Source organism: Curcuma longa, chromosome 21 (genome assembly GCF_044706935.1).
Source record: "Curcuma longa cultivar G26 ecotype Majalengka, Jawa Barat chromosome 21, ITB_CL_G26_1.1, whole genome shotgun sequence".
In the NCBI taxonomy this organism is placed as follows: Eukaryota; Viridiplantae; Streptophyta; class Magnoliopsida; order Zingiberales; family Zingiberaceae; genus Curcuma; species Curcuma longa.
The window spans coordinates 1,880,601-1,902,667 of NC_133881.1; the positions used below are offsets into that span (position 1 = coordinate 1,880,601).

The 22,067-nt window shown below is 38.2% G+C and overlaps 4 protein-coding genes across 4 annotated transcripts; 1 reads left to right on the forward strand and 3 right to left on the reverse strand.

Annotated features, from left to right (window-relative positions):
* The first annotated feature begins 683 nt into the window (after window positions 1-683).
* Window positions 684-8,679, forward strand: LOC141814943 (uncharacterized). The gene is made up of 3 exons (XM_074702902.1): window positions 684-1,267; window positions 1,766-2,586; window positions 8,215-8,679. Exons 1-3 carry the CDS (start codon window positions 724-726, stop codon window positions 8,236-8,238), a joined length of 1,389 nt encoding a protein of 462 aa, XP_074559003.1. The 5' UTR covers window positions 684-723; the 3' UTR covers window positions 8,239-8,679.
* Window positions 8,680-8,753: 74 nt separating this feature from the next.
* Window positions 8,754-11,009, reverse strand: LOC141814642 (cytochrome P450 704C1-like). Its single transcript, XM_074702576.1, is given in 7 exon segments — window positions 8,754-9,081; window positions 9,176-9,379; window positions 9,611-9,946; window positions 10,027-10,314; window positions 10,381-10,596; window positions 10,679-10,918; window positions 10,920-11,009. Coding segments are annotated over 7 exon segments (1,554 nt in total). The 5' UTR covers window positions 10,983-11,009; the 3' UTR covers window positions 8,754-8,874.
* Window positions 11,010-13,961: 2,952 nt separating this feature from the next.
* Window positions 13,962-16,080, reverse strand: LOC141815272 (cytochrome P450 704C1-like). Its single transcript, XM_074703194.1, is given in 5 exon segments — window positions 13,962-14,227; window positions 14,310-14,929; window positions 15,014-15,290; window positions 15,358-15,573; window positions 15,757-16,080. Coding segments are annotated over 5 exon segments (1,617 nt in total). The 3' UTR covers window positions 13,962-14,047.
* Window positions 16,081-19,238: 3,158 nt separating this feature from the next.
* Window positions 19,239-20,108, reverse strand: LOC141815026 (ethylene-responsive transcription factor RAP2-13-like). The gene has a single exon (XM_074702986.1). It carries the CDS (start codon window positions 20,106-20,108, stop codon window positions 19,239-19,241), a length of 870 nt encoding a protein of 289 aa, XP_074559087.1.
* Window positions 20,109-22,067: the final 1,959 nt, after the last annotated feature.

Sequence of the window (22,067 nt, forward strand, 5' to 3'; positions counted from 1 at the left end):
GGCGCGGCTAGAGCCGACCGGCGCCGTAGGCGAACGAGATGCCACGGTCGGTACAGAGGCGGCCCAGCAAGCCGCCTATCCAGCCGGTGCGGCCGTAGATGAGGAACCTGAGGCCGGACGCATCCGAGTCGTTCTCCGTCACCAGACCCATCGATCGCCGGCCGACCCTGCTTCTGCTCGAGCAGACGGAACCAGATCAAAGGAGAGGGAGAGGGAGAATGCAGGCGGCGCACGAGCCTACTGATATATCACCACCCTCGTAGCGGTTTCGGAGAGATATCCGGCACGTGATTATGTCGGGATGACGTTACGAGTCTCCGAAAGGACGAAATAAATATTTTAAAATTGAAGGAGATATTATTTTATATTTACAACAGGGTCTTTTAAAAATTTGTGAAGCCTTAGGGTGATTTTGAAAAATTTCTTTTTTTTGTTGATCCGTACAATTTTATATAATTAAATGGTGTTTTGTAGAAATCTGTATGTGCCAAATCAGCATATTAAAATAGAGATGACAAGAACTCCAAAACCCGTTTCCCTGCGATTCGCTCGCATCACGGCCGTCGAACGCCGTTTCCCTTTCCCTTCCGTCCCGAACGGCGCCGACGACTCCCACTGCAGTCTCATCTTCTCGACTATAAAAACTCGCATTTTCTTAATCATTTCCTTGGCGAATCATTCGACTCCGAGGCGAGCGTGGAGCGATAGAGAAGCCTCAGCGGCATGGCGACCCACCTCGGCGACGAGGGCGACACTCTCGAAACCCTAGAGCACCTTCTCCAAGTTTCGCAGACCGCCGCTGGCCGCGCCCGCCTCAACGCCGAAGGAACCCTCACCGCGGTTCTCCGCCGCCTTTCCTCCTCCCCCTCGCCGCTCCTCCTCCCCCGCCTTTACCTCGTCCGCAACCTCTGCTACTGCGACCATGCCAACCAGGAAGCCTTCCTCGCTGCTGGCGGCCTCGATCGGGTCGCCTCCGCCCTCATCGGTGAGCCGTCGGTCAGCATGGAAATCGTCCGGACGGTGCTTCAGGTCCTGGCAAGCGTCGCCGCAGGTGGCGAGGCGTACATGGGCGCCGTGTGGGCTCGGTTCTTCCCCGTCTGGTTCCGCGAGATTTCTAGGTCGAGCGACCCTGCCATCTGCGATGCCCTATGCGGGGTCTTGAACACGTGCTGTACTGCAGGGGAATGGCGCCGGAGGCTGAGCGAGCTTTGTGAGCTCGAGAGGGGATTACCTATTCTCTTGAACATCGTCATCACCATGTCCGGCGGTCAGTTTCTACCGTTTGTTTGCTGCAATGTTTATATTTCTCACAGAAGTTAAAATATATTGGCATTCTGAACCCTAGTCTCAGACTATGATACTATTTTCTTAATCTTGAAACCTAACAGTGTCTGGCACAAAACAATATCCTCTTTCTATTTGATTTTCCTTTGAATTCCTAGTCCTCGTATATCAGCAACGCAAAATTTCATTTCTAGTGGTTTTCGGGCAAATATCGTAAATGTGTTAAATAAAAGGCGAATTTCTTAGCTTGATCCAGTTTCATCGTTCTGCCTAATCCTTATTTTAGTCTTTATGCTGACCAAAAATCCAACGTGAGTTTTTGCTTGACATGTAATTTTAATTTTCTCTGCTCTAGGACCCCTTTTCACTTGATTATAGTATTATTTTTATTTTTTGCTTCTCTCTATAATTTAATCTGAAATGCTCTGTAGGTTGCGTTTGTGTAATTGAAGTTTTGTCACCATTTTGCATTAAATTGCAGTTTGTGTTCTTCAAAAAGAAGCGTATTTCTACTGGCTCCTAGGTAAAGTTTGTATCGAGGAAACATATTTTACCCTTGTATTCCAGGGCTTAAGCTCGGTTAATATCATTGGCATTGCGAGTTGTGGTGTTGACTTCACCAAAGAGCAAATCTTCCTTCTTGAAACACTACTAGATGGCATGCTCTCTTTTCCCATTTCGAAGAATTTTGCACTTGGTGTTCTTCAAATATTGATAGAAGCTTATACTATTACCACTGCTAGTTCCTTAACCAAATCTGATGCTGAGACTGGTCATGCAAACACTGCCCTACAGTACTTGCTCCTGATGCTGAGGGACATATGTTCTTGGAAACAACGTTCAACAACCATGGAGGACCCTGCTGACTTGTTTCAATGTGAAGATCTAATAGAGCTTCTTTTAAGATTTCTTCGTGAACTCGAGCCCCCAATAACTGCTGATAATCAAGAAATACAGCCTTTGTCAAGCTCAAAATTGGCCCCATACCAAGGTTTCCAGAAGGATGTAGTATCTGTCATTTGCAATTATTTACATGGAAGAAAACACGTTCAAGATGAGATCAGAAAGCAGGATGGAATCCCTCTGCTACTGCAACAGTGCATTGTGGATGAAAGTTATCCTTACATGAGGAAAATTGCCGCATTAACTATACGAAACTTGCTGGAAGGTAATGTAGCCAACCAGTATGAAGTTGCCCAACTTGAGCTGAAAGAGCCTGTCATCACACCTCAAATTGCTCAAATGGGACTGAGAGTGGAAATAGACCAGGACACTCAGCGTCCAAAGTTGGTAAATATTTTGGTAAGTTCCTATGTACATCTTTAAAGTACATAATCAGTAAAGAAATAGATGAGAACACTCAGCCTTCATTTCACTTGTTTGTTTTAAGACTATTTTGAATGTTTCTCATAGTAACTCTCTGGTACTGCTTGTTTGTGAGGTTGGCATGTCAAATCTTTTCAACAAACAAAAATAGGGTTGTCATGTTGGTTATGGCTAATTTTGCATAAGGCATGGATGTTATGTGATGTAATAACCGGATTTAGATGCTCAAACTATGGCACAGTGCATACATGAATTTGACTTGAATGTAGCATTTCCTAGGCAATGAGAGTGCAGAGTTGTTGGGATGCTCTTGGTGTTAATTTTGATGTAATTAGATAAAAACCATACAGTATCAATTGTGTTCGATCCTAACAATGACAATGCAATCTAGATTATTTTACAGATTTTTTTTAATATCAGTAGAAAAAAGACATTTCTAAATGGAACAAGAGGATAGACTACAACAACCAAAGAAAGTAATAAACACTGTCTCCAATAACATGGTGCTTTTCCTCCTAGAGGGACAGAATTAGTTGTTTTAGATGAAATGAATAAAACCATAATTTTCTGAGGCAGACAATGGTAGTCAGGAATGTCATAAATACCTTAGGATCTTATGATGTTGGGATCCAAATTAACTTAGATGATTGAGATAGTAGGTAGGATCTAGTCATGCCATGATTTTATGAACCTATGCCCTGATTCTATGCTGCCTCATGGTTCCCATGTAGGATCTGGAATTTAACAATATTTACTTAACAAATATATATTTACAATCACATAGCATTTAAAGCTAGACATAAGTAGACATCTACCTTTTTCATGTCATGTTATTGGTTAAAGTTTTCTTTTATATGCTATTCTTTTAATTTCCAATTGGGAGAGTGCTATTTAGTCTTGTCATTGACATTGATCTATAATTATCACTCATCTTAATAAATTTCTACTTGCTATATAAAGATGCATACTTTATGAATTATATTGCATTTATCATATATTTTCTTTATTAATAAATTAATAATGTTTAATGTTATTAACATGATAAGTTTAAATTCTCACCAATTATACCATATATCAAAATTTTGCACATATGATAAATTCTAAATTTAGAAGTTATTTCTTATGAAAATTTAAAATTTTCAAACAGTTTTAAATATTTATAATTCTGCATTGTGATCCTATAACTTGAGCCTTAATGTTGTGGTTGCTTAACACTAAGGATAAGGGAAGGAAAAAAATGGAAATAAATAGCTCAACACTTTGTTTACTTGTTTTATATGATAAAGAAGAAGAGGGGAAATTACAATTTCTACCTTTTCTTCTTCGTCTTTCTTAAGCACATAAGCTCACTCTCAAAACATGTCTGCCGTTGTCGCTTGGCCAGTATTCCTTGAGCTTACCCTCTATTGAACTCATTGGTCTCTAAGCTCTCCTACTACTTACTGTTTGATCTTTGACATTTCACAAATCCACTTGCTTTGCAAGCTCCACACATTGTATGAGCTTTAACGTCATTCGCCATATGAGTTCCAACACCTTCCACTACATGAGATCAGATGCTTGACCACTTTGCTCGCTGCCAAAGCTTTGATTCTGCTCGAGCTCCAACAACTCTTGCTACCGATCATGCTTTGAAGTCAACCTTAAGCTCCGATGCTGTTTGTCGCCTAAGCTCTACACTGTTGCTCAATCTCCCCTATTTGAGATCGTCGCCTAAGCAAATGCTTGTCTGACCTCCTCACCGTTATGTGGAATCCGTAAAAGGAGGGCAATGCCAACTTTTTGATAGGATTCCAAAGAAGAAATTTGCTTCTTCATGCTATTCCTCAAATGCTATTTTGCCCAAATTTGATTCCACAAAATCAAATTCTTTTGTCTTTCCTCCCAAATTTGGACAAGGTAAATAACGGGATGAATCTCAAACTTTACGAATTCCTTTCTTTTCCTCTCAATTACTTCATAGTAAACTCAACATAAATCTCTCCCCCAAGTAGGATCAATAGATTCATAATCTTTTCTTTTGTCTTTTGACTTCAAACTAATGACTCAGACCTTTTCTAGCTTTTCCAGTCGGTTTTCATTCATTAACTATTTTGATTCTTGAATTGAATCTAAATTAGGTTCTAAAACAATTAAAAGGCATAATCTACTTAACTAATTCTCCTAATAACAAAATCTATTTTACTGTCAAATACGATATATTTTTAAAAGCTTAATTAACAAAGTTTTGACAGCTTAAAGATTTCTAATCTAAAATTTTTTATATAAACTTTCTAATTTTAATCTATCTTAACCCTACTTTTAAATCACATCATGTACTTGCTATTGTGGTATCCTCCCAAGTTCACATTAATGATAAATGTTCTTAGGTACTAGCAATCAAATGAGTATGTGAATGGTCGATTATCCTAAGAATGTTTTACTAATATATGACAACATAACTGTTATAAGCTTGTACCAAAGTTCAAAATTCTTGATTGGATGCTTATACTAAGGACAAGGATAAGTTGAAGGATTTTCCAAATGACAGTTATAAGCATTCTAATCTTTAGCTACAATTTGCACATGTATAAGCAAGTAGGAAAGCTAATTACTCTGCAAGCACTAGGATTAGAGGTTCCTTAAACGAGCCAACTCTTTAACTAGGATCCCTTGTTTAAGATTTCACAAATAAACTATTTTCTTAAGTACTTTTGCTTACAACTATGAAAAGTTTTAAATTATTTATTCTTGCAAATAACCCCTGGTTGGCACTTTTTTGTAATTTTTTAAAGATTTCAAATTATTTTATTGTGGATAACCCCTTGTCGACACCTTTTCAATGGTACCCTCTTACTATTGTTCCTCAGGCTTTATGAAAGTGTTGGACTGTCAGCAACCCTAGGCAAGCTTGACAATGTATTAATTCCGTTCTTGCAAAACCACCCTATTAATAAAAGGCCCATTAAGAGTAGTGGTTCAAACAAGTATTAAATGAATCCACAATCATACGCTAACTCTTGTTCACCCTACGAAGCACACAGATAAACTTGCAATGATTCTGAACAAAGAGGAACCAACCTCAAAACTCATCCAAATTACAAAAAACGAAAGATAAAGAGATAGGTCTGTAATGCTTAATGACTTCTTCTCTCCATGGATAGCTTGTATTATGTGTTGATCAAGTTGGATGTCTTTTGAAGTCTTCTAGGTCAAAGCTTGCTTGGAGGTTTCAAGACTACTCAATAAACTCAAAACTTGCTCTTGGACAAAAAAGAGAGGACATGAGCTCAAAAGCCCAATTAAACAATTAAGAAATAAGAATTTTAGATGGCTGTTGGCAAGTGTATTTATGCTGCTAGGTGAAATTAAAGCCATTGGATCTGAATAAAAAAATATAACATTCTGAGAACTAGTATAACAGTTAGATTAGACAAAGGTTTAAAGGACATGTTGATTAATTGGCATCTTCTCTGGCTGACAAGTTGTCTGTACGAGCTCCTGCCACTTAAGATTCTGGAATTCTCTAATGCTACATGTATAAGTTCTCTAATAGTGGGAAAGACTAGTGGTTGGGGAGAAAATTTTGAGTCTTTAGGTTGGATTAATAGAACCAACCTAGGTTTGGACTATGATCACCCAACTCTTTCTTGATCTTATCTTGAATACTGTCAGAGGCATACTGGAGGAGGAGATAGAGTCCTAGTTGTTCTTATGACTTCTACCTTACATTTCTTACCTATTTGCTGCCTAAGTTTTGTTGCGAGATCAAGATAATGAACTTGCTCCATGTAGTCTCCCACCAAGTAGATCAAGCATCTCATCGATCTCTTGTTTAGAAGGACAAAACCTCTATTATTGTTTAATAATTTTATGCTAATAATTGTTTAATTAAGTTGTTCTTTATTGACTCTAGTACTTTAGGTATTAGCGATATGTTGACTAGATTATACAATATGATGTTACCTTTTAGTAATATGAACTTGATAATAATTCATATTATTTGCTAATTTAACCTAGCATTATTTTCCATTTTTGATATTACTCAATTGGTACAACTGATATTGACGACCATATTGGTGTCAACTTCGGTATTGTTTATAACCTCGATTTTAGTTGTGGTATTGACCCCTATTCAAGTTGATACTATAATGGTGTTGACTCATCTTGCACGCATAAGGGTCTCAGTTTGTCTGGTCGTGCTGAACTTACAGTATTGCAAGGATTTGCAATTTCTACATTCATTTTGATATAATCTCTTAATTCCAGCTCTTTTATAAATACTAATCCATCTAAATTCCATTCTTAAGATTATAACAATGAACTTTTAGGGGTCAATAATTTTTTTACGCTACCTGATTTTCAACTCATGATGCATGCTAATCTACCTGGACATTTCCATAAGAAAGCTTGTTCGGGTTGAATTGTATATTGGGAAAAAAAATATGAAAGATGGTATATGATATCTTTTCTTTCATTGATAGTTATCTAAAAAATATTTGAGAATTCTCATTTTTGAAGTTACAGTTCTGGAGAGATTAAGATTTGAAAATTAGACATGCTATATTACGTATAAGTTTTTATAATTTCTTTAATTTAATAGCATGCAAATTAAGATTTTTTGATTAATTAATCTCTTTATATATTCTTTTTAATTTTACCATGCATGTTTGATAGGTATGATGTTTATGGTTATGTACTTGTTTTTTGAATCTTGTATCCCATCTATACTATCTATGAACTCCTTATTAATCGTACCATACTTCGTATCAGAGATAGTGTATCATATTAGACTACATAGGCCAAAATGTTAAGTATCCTGTGTCATCCTTATACTGCTCCTGATATATTACTGGAACAATGAAACTTGCTCGTATCACCTAATACAAGATGATACTCAAATCTACGATTGAGGTTTTTGCCCAATAGAGACCAATATGGATTCATGAAGTGATGAACTGTTTATTTCTGTCTTCTCTGTATGGCAGTGGTAGTTGAAATTGGATTATTCTAGTAGGAAATTACTTTTCTTGCTTGGATGTCTATTGGATGTGTTGGTGATTCATACTCAAGTTCTCGTCAACAACTAAACACCCTTCTATTCTATCTTAGTTGAAATATGTTTTTATGCACCATTGAATATTAATGCAATACTAAAAAGATTCAAGAACTATTGAAATGCTAATTTTTCTAGTTATTGTAGATAACTAATATATATGATGTAGGATGGATGGATGCAAGAGGGAGGAACAAGGTGGATAAAAGAATGAAACACAATGATAAAGCACTAGTGAAATGGATCATAAACTTGTCCATTCACATCGACTTATACCATTTAAGCAATTAAACCTTCAAGGAGCCTTTGCATGGATAAACTAAGACAATGTAAATGCATCACTATAAGACAACAAATTTTCGTAGCTAATCTTGAGTCTCAAAGTTCAATTAGCTTTTCGCCCAACTCCATGATTGTGCATGGATGCATTGAAGGCCCTGGATCAGCCATTGAGGTTTACGTGTGCAGATATCTAGGCACAATCATTTGGGTATCTTAAGTATGAACTATCTCTCAAAATTTGTGGTATTGCAGATGCTTACTCGAGTATACTGGTTTTTGTTCTACAGGTCCAAGAAGGCAATTATGGTTGATACTCGTACTGATCAGAAATTGCCTTAAGACAGTGGATTGCCCTTCGACGTCAATGAGACCTTATAGTTTTTTGTATCTCATTTATTCCCTCTTTTGTAAGGGCCTCGTTGTTCATGCATATGTTAGAGAAAGAAAAGTTGAACTTTACAAACTTTGTTATGGTACATAATCCCGTTTACAGGAGTTGTATTTTTCTCTTAATTATTTTCTTAAGCCGTAAGAAACTATCTTGAAAGTTGTCACTGACATTCTTATGGCTGTTTGTAGATATCCGACAATTTGCAACCCTTATATCAAGTATCTCTTTCTTATTCCCCCTCAATCTGATTAGTGAAATTTCTGTGGCTGATTATTTATTTATTTATTTTGTTGGACCATCATTTATGTAAGATTATATCGACTGACAAGTGTTTTTCATTATATTAATTAATTTTATATTTTGCTCTTCTCTTTTACGTTTTTCACTTTCTTATTCAATTTTTATATATCTTAAAATTGCAAGTGAATCTTAAGGTAAAGGAATAAAAAAGTGTGACAAGATTTCAAAGGGAATTAAATTACAATACAGATCAATATACATAACATGAGGTTTGGTAAACCATTTGCACCTATGAAGATACTGTTATTATTGTTTCTCACAATTCACACTTGTAATTTTTGCATGACCTAACCAGTGCAGAAAGAAACAAGCCTCCATCAACATGAAGGGTGAGCATGACCCTATGTTTGACAGTTTGCTTCTCATCCCACAGTTTGAATTTACACCCGAACAGAAGCGTCGCGGCAAGGATCTTCATCTGCCGGTATGCGAAATCCCTCCCCAGACAAATTCGAGGACCGGCCTATAAAAAACCAAGAGTAATTAAGCAGAAGATCATCTTCTGATCAACTTGTTGAGAGTTTAGCATCTTGATAATTTTTATTGGTTTTGCTCACTTGGAAAGCAGTGAACTTGAAGGGACTCTCTGGCACAAAAAGTCCATCGTCGCTGAGCCATCTCTCTGGCCTGAACTCTTCTGCATCTTCACCCCATAAGGACTTCAATCTTCCCATGGGGTATGGCTGGTAGTTTACCATGTCGCCTCTCTTCACATCAAATCCATCTGGGAGTGTGTCATCTGAGAAGCAATACTTGACATCCTAATTGAAACATGAGTTGGTCATCTCAGAGAATTATTCAAAATTCTAAGATAATTTGGTACTGCCCTAGAAGTTCTATGGATGATGCAATCAAATCTCTACCATGATATTGATAGCACAAATTTTGAGCTAGCTAGAGTACTCGTTTCTAAATCTCTTCTTCTTGTATCATACTGAATTATGGGTGTTAGGCAATATGTTGAAGAAGATCTATGAAAAATCAATACTAACCATTGGAACAGCAGGGTATAGCCGGAGAGTCTCAGTCAGTGCTGCATGTAGGTAGTGCATACTGTTGAGGGCTTCTTCACTCAGGCATTTGGCAAATTCATCCATGGTTACTTCATCTTTTATCTTGGTTGCTTCTTTCACCTCTTGTGCCACTTTTTCTTGTATCTCAGGATGCTTGCAAAGCATGTAAAAGAACCACGAAAGCGTCCCCGCGGTCGTGTCTCGGCCGGCAATCACAAAGTTCAGCACAATGTCTCTCAGGTACTTGTAGCTCATCTCATCAGGATTCTTCTCTCTTTCAATTAGGAACCTAGACATGATATCTTCCTTCTCCATCTGCCAAAGTAAAACCAAAGAGTTAGCATGTAGGAGGAGACACTCTAGAACCAAGATGTTAGCATCAGCTGCTGACATACAAATTCAACACCATATTTAGACTTGTTTTGAATCTTTGCATCGATCAGTTTGTAGACGAAATCGTCGATGACTTTGAGGTTCTTCTTCATTTGGGCTTCTGAGCCTACATTCAGAAACCTCTTGAATTTCCAAAGCACGTCAAAGTAGCGCACAAGCAGTTGAGCACTCGAATCATCGAAGGCCTTCGCGAAAGCCCTCCCTTCTTTGCTTGATCCGGACAGAGTGCTCAGGTCCACCCCAAACCCTATTTTGAATATGGAATCCAATGTGCTTTTCATGAACAACTCCTGAAATGGAAGATGAATGAGAAAGCCCCTAAGCTCAAGAAGACAATGAGTAGAACTAGGGCTCACTTGGATCTCGATCACCTCGTTGGATCTGGCCGCGTCTGAGATAACCCTAGCGAGCTTAACGGCGTTGGTTCTGAACACCGCGCTGCTGTAATTCCTCAACACCTTGGTGGAGAACTCGTGGCTGGAGATCTTTCGCTGGCCGGACCACTTCTTGCCGTCCACGGCGAAGATCCCATCACCCAGCAAATCACTCAAGACATCGTAGTTGAAACTGCCCTGGATAAATAGCAAAAATCGACATCGCGCACTCGAATCATGCCGAGCAATTACAGGATATGGGAAGGGGGAACGCGACTACCTTGCCGTAGTTGGCGAAATTGGTCTTGAGGATGTACTCGATGTTGGCGGGGTCGACGGTGTAGACGTAGTTTCCGAAGGGGGTGAGGGTCCGGAACGTTGAGTGCTTGCGGGAGAGGTCCGTGTGAAACTCCAAAAGGCGGTGGAGGTTGAGGAACTGGTGGAAGATTGTGCCGACGACGGGCGGGTAGTTGGGCTTCCTCTTGCGACTCCACGGGAGGGGATTGAGGAGGTAGAAGGCCCGCTACTGCAGCGGCCGCCGCCAGCGAGATCGCGGCGAGGACGAAGAGGAAGAAGGAGAGCATGGTTGCGTCAGTGGGCGGCTGCTTATGCTTTGTCTGGGAGGAGGGGAGGGAAGGGGTAAGAAGGGTAAATAAAGGGAGGAGAAGGGTAAGTCTTTACCTTCGTTATCCATAAAAAGGAAAATTTATTTACATTTTAATTTGGGATGTAAGGAAGAAGAAATAATTTTAAATATTATTTATTTCAATTTTATTTATATTTTAATATATTAATTTTTAAATAATTTATTTAACTTAAAATTTTTAAATTTCTCTAGTTGAACATGATCTTTTTATTCATTTCTTATATCAATAAATTTTTATAAAAATATACGTAAAAATACTAATTTATCCTTTGTCGTACCAAAGTATACAGATTTTATATTTCGCATGTTTATTGTATGTCTATTCATTATCTTTTAAATTTTTTTTATTTATTTAAGTTGTAAATATTTATTTTAGGTGATGGTAGTTTTGATAAGAAAAATATGGTATTGATTTAATAAACTATACATATTTTTTCACATGTAGATTTATTTTAAGAAGTAAGAGTATTTTTATAATTTTATACATTTAACATTCATTCCTTTTCCTTTCCTTCCAAACAAGGTAATACATATTACATTAATGAACCTTCCCTTCCTCCCAAACAAGGTGAACATAAATACTTCCTTTTCCCTTCCTTCCCCTCCCTTCCTCTTCCGTTAATGAATCTTCGCTCACCCCATTCAAACAGGTCGTTAGTCGCATGGAGTGCGGTTTTTAAAGATTCGAGCAAGTGCAGCAACACCACGTGTATCGTATATTTAATAATCGAATTAGGGCATCTGCAACGCTAGTGCGTTAATAACACTAAAAAAATAAAAATAAATACATATGGTGGGCTCACTGTCACACGAACGCGTTCAAAACATTGAACGCGTTCAGGTTGCTCTTGTTGGGTATAAAAGGATGTCCGTATCTCCATAATGGCATGATATTGTCCACTTTGGACCTAACCCCTCATGGTTTTGCTCTTGGACTCTACCCAAAAGGCCTCATGCCAATGGAGATATTTTTCATCCTTTTAAACACATGATCTTTCCCATGTTTTAGATGTGGGACTATGTTTGCACCCTTGCAACCCAATTTGGACCATGGCTCCCCTACTTCCTTTATTTTTCCCGAGGGTCCCCACATGGTTAGATCTGGATCATGGCTCATCCGGCGGTTAGTCCGGTGAAGAGCGGCCTCGCTCTGATACCAATTGTTGGGTCCAAAAGGATGTTCGTATCTCCACAATGGCATGATATTGTCCACTTTGGACCTAAGCCCTCATGGTTTTGCTCTTGGGCTCTACCTAAAAGGCCTCATGCCAATGGAGATACTTTCCATCATTTTAAACTCATGATCTTTCCCATATGTTTTAGATATGGGACTATGTTTACACCCTTGCAACTCAACAGCTCTCTCCTCCACGTCACCCAAGAGATGCGGTTGAACGCACGATGAACGCGCGTTACAGATGGCCTTAGACTAGTAAATATTATATTTATTTAATATCAATAAATTTCTGATCCATAAATAAATTCAATCAGTGCATGAGTATGGACATTTTATGGGAATAAAAGGTTCATATTCAAATACTATTAAAAATAATAAAAATAATAGGATGAATAACGTTCTGTTTACTTAAATGTCTGAAAGAGACTTTGTTAATTATTAAGATAAATTATAATAAATATTAATGAAAGCCTTAAATTGTTAGCTATGATATTACTTAGACCTAAATATTAATTGTCTGAAAGAGACTTGTTAATTAATATTAATAAATATTAATGAATGATTTAAATCTGAATTAGAATTGAATTATAATTCAAAATGATTTAAATTTAAATTTGATTTAAATTATTTAAATATTGGTGCTTACTAATTTTTTTTTTCCTTTCTTTCTAAATTTCCTTTTTTATCTTTTTCATTTATACAATATAATTTATATTTATAAAGGAGAACAAATTTTCTTTTCTAGAAGACGAATCTAAAATCCTTCAGTATAAGAAATATTTGTGTTCATTAAAAAAAGAAACAAAAACAAAAAAGAATTTAGCTTTATCAATTTGTTCAAATTTTCATGAAAAACTACTTTTGGAGTTTATAAGTACGAAATAACTAGAATTAAATACTTATTTAATTTGTATTTTTATTCTCAAGGGGAATTAAAATTTAATTTACAAATAGAACTTGGAGCTTTTTTAAAAATAAAGGTACATAACAACCATTTGATCCCACCAAAGTTAAACAAATAGATTAAGATGTTTATATGCCTAATTTATGCATGATAGGTAATCTATGTCCTTGCATAACTTGTTGGAGTATTTCTCATACAATAATGGATTCTTTTTCTTAAATTTTGTTTTTAGCAAATTGTATGTTAGAAGCAACATGTTTGATTAGACCACGGATTATAAATATTTATAAAAGTCGCATTGTTATTTCTCGAGGTAATCCACATTGATGTAATGACAGCGACGAATTCGTGATAATATAGGATGTTTCAAATAATTTACATGTTTATGAGTTTCACGAAATCTTTCTTCTTTGCCTTTAATTATATTTGAAAATGACTTATAAAATTTTTTATGACCCTCCTTAGGTTGTCCACGGATCCTATTATTAAAAAGTGTATTGGCTCATTAGCTTTCATTTAAAAGTTAAATAAATTTGGCGTGAGCTTGGCTCGTTAATATATATATAAAAATTGGATATGCTACACATTTTATGTTGCACCCCTCTAGTATAATTTTTTAAATTTTTTTAGAGTTTAGGATGTAATGTTTAGGGTTCAAGATTTAGGATTTAAAATTAAATAGAGTTAGAAATTCTTATTCATACGAATTTGATCATGAATTAATTCCCCTTTCATTATATGTTATAAATACCAAGTTTTATGTTTCTCATTTCATATTTCATATTTAAAAATCAATAAATTCTGTCCCACATCCCTTTAAATTACTAGACATACAAGTTTTTATTCACTAGGGGAACGATTCATTGAACTTATTGTTTCCCCAAATCTTTTGCAAGCATTGAACTATTCATTCAGATGTTCTTTATCTGGTGGACACTTGAAGATAGAGACCTTGATCAATTTGAAGCGTCGTCATGGTTTTGTAGTGGACAACCTTCTCCTCATCACTGAGCTTGAACTGAAACCAGTACAGAAGAACTGCTGCATATGTCTTCATCTGTCTGTAGGCAAATTCTCTCCCCAAGCAGATTCTTGGACCAGCCTGAAACACACAAGAGTTTCTTTAGTTCTTTTATTACCTGTTTCTCCAACTCTGTTCTGTCTATGAGGATCAATTTACTCACCTGAAAAGCTACAAATTTAAATGGACTTTCAGGCTGGAAGATCCCTTCATCATCAAGCCATCTTTCCGGCCGAAAGCTTTCGGCATCCTCACCCCACAAATACTCCATTCTACCCATTGCATAGGGCTGAAAAAACACAATGTCACCTTTACTCACATTGTAGCCTCCAGGTAGAATGTCATCTGAAAAGCAAACCTTGTTTTCCTGCATCACAAAAACAATTCATCAAGGTTCATCATGCATTTGTTCAGAGTGAATTGTAGCACTTGAACTCACAAGAGGAACTACAGGGAAGAGCCTGAGTGTCTCGGTGAGGGAAGCATGAAGATAGTGGAGATTGTTGAGGGACTCGTCGCTTATGTTTTGTGAAAACTCTACAAAGTCTGTGCACTCCTTGGTTTCGAGTAGCAGTACTCGCTTCACTTCTTGATGTATCTTCTCTTGCACCGAGGGGTCCTTGCAGATCAAGTAGAAGAACCAAGCGAGCGAGCCCGCCGTGGTATCTTTTCCGGCGATGACAAAGTTCAGAATTATGTCCCTCAGATATCGCGTGTCCATCGTCTGCGGATCCTTGCTCTCCTCTAAAAACTTTGACAAAATGTCATCTCCCTTTTCCTGATCATGAGCATAAGCATTGGTTGTTTGAGTTTCATTCGTAGTGTTCGAATGTTCATCATGTTCGCTGACTGCAGCAACCTTTCCTCGGCGGCTGGCTATTTGTTCGAACCTGATGTCCATCACTTTGTACACGAATTCATCGATCACTTTGAGATTTCGCTTGAGAGCTGCCTCGGATCCAACTCCCAAAAGTCTCGCGATCCTCCAAAAGACATTCACATACCTCAACAGGGTGAACTCGTTTGCTGCATCGAAGGCTTTGGCGAACTCGGCCCCGTCCTGATTCGAACCGCCCAAGCAATCCAGCTCGAACCCGAACGCGATCTTGAAGGTGGAGTCCATGGTGGATTTCATCAGGAGATCCTGTCGGGGCTCTCAGAGCTTAGTTTTAGGCATGAACAGATCAAAATAACATAAAAATTAAAGGTGCCTGCATATCAAACTGCTCATTGGAGTTGGCATAGGCAGAGAGGATTGTTGCGAGCTTGGAGGCACTATTTTTGAAAATGGCACCACTGAAATCTCTCAAGGATTTGGTGGAGAAGTTGAAGCTCGCGAGCTTCCGCTGGTGGCGCCACTTATCGCCGTCGACTGCAAATATGCCATCTCCAAACAAATCTCGCAGATTTCTGTAGTTGTACAATCCCTGAATTAACCAGATCTTTGAGTCAGTTAATGACTGCCATTACACGTTTAACATTTCTATTAGTTCTTCGATATCAAATTGTTGACCACTCAAGTTCATGTACGTTCGTACGTAGAACTTGTATGGAGATGATTGTTTTGTAGGTGCAGTGATTATTATTTCTGGTACTTAAAAAAGGGATACCTTGCCGTAGTTGTTGAAGTTGGTCTTGAGTATGTACTCGACGACGGCGGGGTCGGCGGTGTAGAGCTGCCGGCCGAAGGGCGAGAGCAACCGGTAGTTCTTGTGGAGGCGCGACAGCTCCGTGTGGTAGTCGTGAAGCCTTTGGAAGTTGAGGAACTGGTGAAAGATGGTGCCCACCACCGGAGGAAGCAGTACTTGCGTCCTCTTCCAGCCGCCGCCACCGCTGCCGCCGCCGAAGAAGAAGAAGAAGAAGAAGAAGGCGACAGCTGCGAGCAGCAGAAACCCAACCGCCGGCGTAGCAGCAGCAGCGACCAAAGATGCCATGAAGAAGGGGAGTCGATTAAGGGTGCAGTTAAGGGTGATGAGCAAGAAACGCTAGCTAACAATCAGGGAAATAAATAAAAGAGGACCACTCGATAGCGACGAAGATTCTGCAATAAGAACCATAAAGTGATCATCCTTTTGTTGGCCACGGAGTTGCATTTTGATCGAGTTTGATCGTCCTGTGCTTTAATTTGGTGGTTGGACATTCAATTCTCGTCTTCCACAAAATCTCAATGCTTCCGTTGCATTTTACATTTGGTGGTTGATTCACAAAATCTCAATGTGGCAAAAGATGATAATACTCATTCTAAATGTCCCTCAATGATTCAATAAAAGATGATAATATTTACTTCCTAAATTAAATCACGATGATCGAGTGACTAGTATTCTTTCACAAAATCTTAAGATACTATGTATATTTATTTTGATAATTTAGGTGTCTAAATTTTGTCCAATTAATTTTTTGAGAAGTAGATGATTTTTTTATTTAATACCAAAATGAGACTAAAACATTTCCGTCTTACAAAAACTAATATTTTAGTTGGAGCTGCGGCGCATGAGCTGGAGGTGAAATGCGACGTCAAAGTCTCAGGGTTGGATAGGAAGGGGCGCATCTCCTCGCAGGACTGCAACAGCAGTCTTCGTTCGTGAAAATGGAAGATTAAACGGGAAGAAGAAGAATTGCTCTGCTTTTCCTCTGTTTTTTTTTCTTTTTCTGTTTCCTGTTTCATGAGGGGGCAATTTGAATCAGAGGCATGCATGAATGTGGTGTAAGGATATGTTGCTATTAAATTATGATAACTCAAAATTTTCCTAATTAATTAAATTCTACTGTTTTTCACCACAATGTCTATGATCAAGTGCATTATATGTGTCTTGGGACATAACTGATTTGGTTATGATGGAGCAGACTTGCAGAAGAAAGTAAGGGTTTGAATCTCGACAAAGTCGAGCAATATCCTCCTCCGTCGTGATCAACTACAATTTCTTGATTTACCTCTTCAAAGATGATCATGGAGCCAACCATGTGAGATTGTTAGGATGGCGAATTTCACCTTTTTACAAAAGAAGTGCATTATCTGTGCTCCGAGGGATGAACTTATTAAAGTGGGCAAAGGTTGAATTTCGATAAAGTCGAGACAATGTCCTCCTGTAATGATCAACTATAATTTTCTAATTTACCTTCTCACAGACGGTTGTGGAATCGATTGTATGAAATCGCTTGGATGACAGTTCACCTTTTATTGAAGTGCATTATTTGTTCGTCGTTCATCTATCTCTCGGGGATGTCTATTTGGTTAAAGAGTGGCAGACTTATCTTCCTTCACTTAACTACAAAAGTGCATCATCTGTTCTATCTCATCAATATTTTATTGCTTTTTTTTTTATCAAACTTATGATTAGGGATGAGTAAAAGATAGGTCAAATTGAATTAATCAATTGAACCGATTAAATTTAGAAGTTCAATTCGATTAATTTATTTTTTAAATTTATTCGATTCAATTTTAATTTTAAATTTTATAAATTAATTAAATCAAAATATTATATATGAATAGAATGTAACTCGATTTGATAAATTAATTTCATTTGATTGTTCAATAATATCAAATGATCACTTGATTGATAAAAAAAATTAGGTAATTTAATAATCGACTGAATTAATTAATTTTATAATTTATTTGCTTTTAATGATAAAATTAGATTGATTCGATTTGTAATTTTTTTAATTTAATCGATTTTTATTTTAAACAATGGATTGATTTTGAATTCATTGCTGACATTACTTGTGATGCTTGTAAGCACAAAGTAGCTCCAGAGTGTAACATAGACGATGAACATATGGTATTATTGATATAATGGCTCAGAGATCGATTTGAAGAGGTGATGATTTAAGATGGATTTTGTCATGCATCTAACACCTATAAATCTAAATGAATCCTCCTTCATATTCGTGGATCGATTTTAAGAGGACCGTTGACATAACGGATCTAATTTTTTTAAGCACAAAGTCAACTCGATGTAATTATGTCTAGATTCAGGAATCCATGTGCCCAAATAGAGTGAGACCAATCATTTGAGTATCTTTAGCAAATGGTTGACTTTGTGCATGCCAGCCCTCTGATAAATTTAATGATGAAAAACGAAATAAAAGAATGCAGCATTTTGCTGATCAGTGAAACAACATCTACATCCATTTCAAATGAAATGAATATTTTAAAGATTTTCAATTTACTCCAATCCGATAAATAAATCAAGCAAAAATTCATTCACTCTCAAAATTAATTAAAAAATAATAATAAACTAGAAAGATGTTTCACAAAAATGATAAATCCAAATTAGCTTCATTGACTATCTTCTGAGAGTGATCAGTCCGGCCCCACGAAAATTTCCCACTGCCATCAGGGTAAATCGGGAAGTGCACGCAGCGGCCAGTCAAAACGCCCAGCATCCTTTGATTGCGCTCCCCATTTGGAGGAAAAATTCTACAAATATGCCGTAGCTGGGATCGAATCGTAAGTGCCTAACTTACAACCTGAATATTTTACTGCGGCACTATTATCCGGAGACAGAAAGATGTTTCACAACCTCTATATTATTAAATGGACTCTGTAAAAATTTTCAGTTGATCATTAAGATAATTTTAAAAAATATTTATATTGAAGTCATTCACATCCATCTCTATAGAATGTTATGCTCCATCTTAGTGTCAAGATCATGAATTTGTTCATCATATGATAATCGATCCTTGTACTATTTTTAATATTTTTTTTATCTTTTGAGCATAGTTGAGTTAGTTACGATGGAACAGATTTATAGAAAAGGACAAGAATTCGAATATATCATCTTCTCTTTCTGTTGTGATCAACTGCAACTTCTCGAATTCTTCACAGATGGTCATGAATCACGTGTGAATAGTCAAGATGGTAAATTTTATCTTTTTGTAAGAGAGCAAGAGCAATTTTTGCATTTATGATCCTGATCAGACCATGAAAACTTAGTACAGTGCTAGAAAAGTTTCTGTAAATGGAATGAGTTCTGGATTCATTCCTCAAGCGGCGAAGAAGATCAAACAAAGGCCATGCAAATGACTAAAATTCCATTTGCAGTAAGCCGCAAGAACAAGTTGCAGACCAGGAATCGAAGAAGGAAGATGATCACTAATTGGAAGAGAGGATGGAATCCCAGTCGATCTCCCAAGATGGATACTTTCGCAGCTTAAAGCTCTCTGATTCGTCCCACGGCGCCTCCGTGAAGTCCAAGAGCTGCATCTCCGAGGCGGCCGACGTGCTCGAGGAGCTGTCGTCTCCGTCCGGCGACGGCGAGCTCTTGGATTTGTTTTCCTCCGAGGGCGAGAAGACTTCGACGGCGGAAGCTGCTGCCGGGGAGGTTTTGCCCTGTCGTTGTCCGCTGGCCAAGCTCTCGCAGACGGCTTTGAGCTTGGCGTCGACCGAGGAGGCAAGCGGCGCGCCGAAGTGCGCTCCGTTTCGCTTGAACTCCGGGAAGTTGAGCCGCGCGGCGTCCCCCCGGAGCTTGAAGGCGGCGCGGTCGTAGGCCATGGCGGCCTCCTCCGCGGTGTCGAAGGTGCCGAGCCAGAGGCGGGTGCGGTTCCGGGGGAGGCGGATCTCCGCCACCCACTTCCCCCAGTGGCGCTGCCGGACGCCGCGGTAGAGCTTGGCCGCGGGCTTCGCCGGCGAGGCTGCTCGCTTCATGGGCTGCGGCCGGGGGCCGAGGAGGCGCGCGGCGGCGCTCGCTTTTCCGGCGGGAGGAAGGCGATCGGGGCGACAGCTGCTAGGGCTCAAAAAGCTAACCGGAACCATGCCAGATCTCAGGGATGAAGCAGGAAAGCAATCAAAGACGGGATTTTGATGCAGAACAGAGGGCGAGGAAAAAGAGAAGGAGGGCACGGGGGAAGCAGAATCAGAGAAGGACGGAGTAGAACCGCCATGAATCAGAGCTTCGAATGCTTCATTTACAGGATCTGATGAGAAGAACTGCACGCTATTGTACACATCTATAGCCGTAGCCATGTCTGCTCTATTGAATCAAAATCAAATCTTTAGCTCAAAGAGAATTCGGGAAGAAGGGGGATCAAGCTCTGGTTCTTCAGGGAAGAAAGGAATGAAATGCCAACTGAGAGCTCGATAGAGTTCAGAGGAAGAAGAAGAGGAATATTCGGAGGATCTTTGTGGCCTACCAAGTTGTGAGTTATTTAGGGGTGCGTAGGGTAGTTATATAGGCATATAGCTCATGTTCATCGCCCAATCACCAGATGCCAAGTGCCCACTCCTGTAGAGATTACTGGCACCTGCCGGTGGCACTACCCCCAGGTGCCAGTTGTTTAGGGTTAGGTTTTGAGGCAAACCTGTGGGTTTATTTCTTCTTTAAAAATTGACCTTTCTTGGATTAGGAAAATAGAATTGGTGTAACTAAGGGTTGTTTACCTCATCCAATGAAGAGGAGAAAAACACAAGTAGTAGTGATAGTTTTCGAAAGTCATCTCTTATTTGAATCGGTCGAGAATCAACCAAGAGAAACCAATGTCGATAGTGTGATCGCAGGTTATTTATCATCATCGAATCGGTAAAGAGTCAGTAGAGAGATCTCTAATGTTCCTCTTCGAGATCAACATTGTAGCAATGGATTGAATGGGTGAATGAATCCCCAATTTACTCATTTTCATTATGAGCACACAGACAATGTTGTAGGGTGCAATAGTAGAAGGCAATCAAACGAGCATATTACGATAATTTTTCCTCCCTTCTCTCCCTAGAGGCTCGCAACATAAACAAGTTGAATGAAGTACGAATAGACCGAATCCAAATACGCATACACATTTTTATTTATATATTCTTGATTGTCATTGGCTCTTATCATAGCACCATAAATTAAGACTTAAACAGAGTTTTACCTAGTAAATAATTCTTAAAAACTACTAACTTCAAAGCATGTAGTCAATTTTTAAAGCCCAAGACAATGGGTACAATTGGAGCTCACATGCATCTAACTTTGTTGATTGGGTACATTAGGAATCTTGGAGCTCCATAGGAGTTTGGAACTTTGCTTTGTCCTTTTCCCTATCAATCTCAGTCTAAAGGACAACTTATGCCCTAAGCTCCCGCAAATGCGAAATCGTAAAAATGAATATATTATACGTAATTTTATTTATCCTGCATTAAACTGAGACTATTTCTATAACTCAAACCATGACCACTAAGTTATACGACAATAACTTGATCGTTGCACCAAAACTCCTTTTCAATTCCTATAGAAAATTTTCACTTATCATCAAGAAAAATCCAAAAAATGCTCACGTTGAGATAGAACCGTCAATTTGATTTGGACCTGTTGATTCGACTCAGCCCGTCAAATAATTTAAGTGGGTTGAAATTTTATCAATCCATTTTAAGATAGATTCAAATGAGCGACCCGTCTAAGCTGACCATCCACGTGGATAGGCCCGTGGCGAGCTTGGATTGAGAAAATTTATTTTTTAAAAAAATTTAAAATTAAAATAGAAAATTCAATGAACTAGTGAACTTGACCCGTCTAAACTACAATTCAAATTTAAAAATTTCAACTTAACCTATTTAAATTGTAATTTAAATTTAAAATTTTTAATATAATTATATTTTTTTGATAGACTCATGAGTTGACCCATTTAATCCACCTTGAATTGAATTGGAGATTTTTCAATCTACCAAATTGATGGGTCGAATCCATCTCGCTCCACCATATGATAGATTTCTGACGATTAACTTACCTCGTCATGAGTTAGTCTATTTGATAGTTCTATGTTGACTTGTTGAGACCACCAACTACCGACCTCCACAATCGACCTATCACTTAGATCATCATGCTCCATTTAAATATTAAAATCATAGGCCGCAACACGACCGCTCTACCAAATGATAGCCTGATCTATTTAGATAATCGTACTTCGTGCTACTTTCTATAATTTTCCCCCTCCAAATAAAGTATATATATGT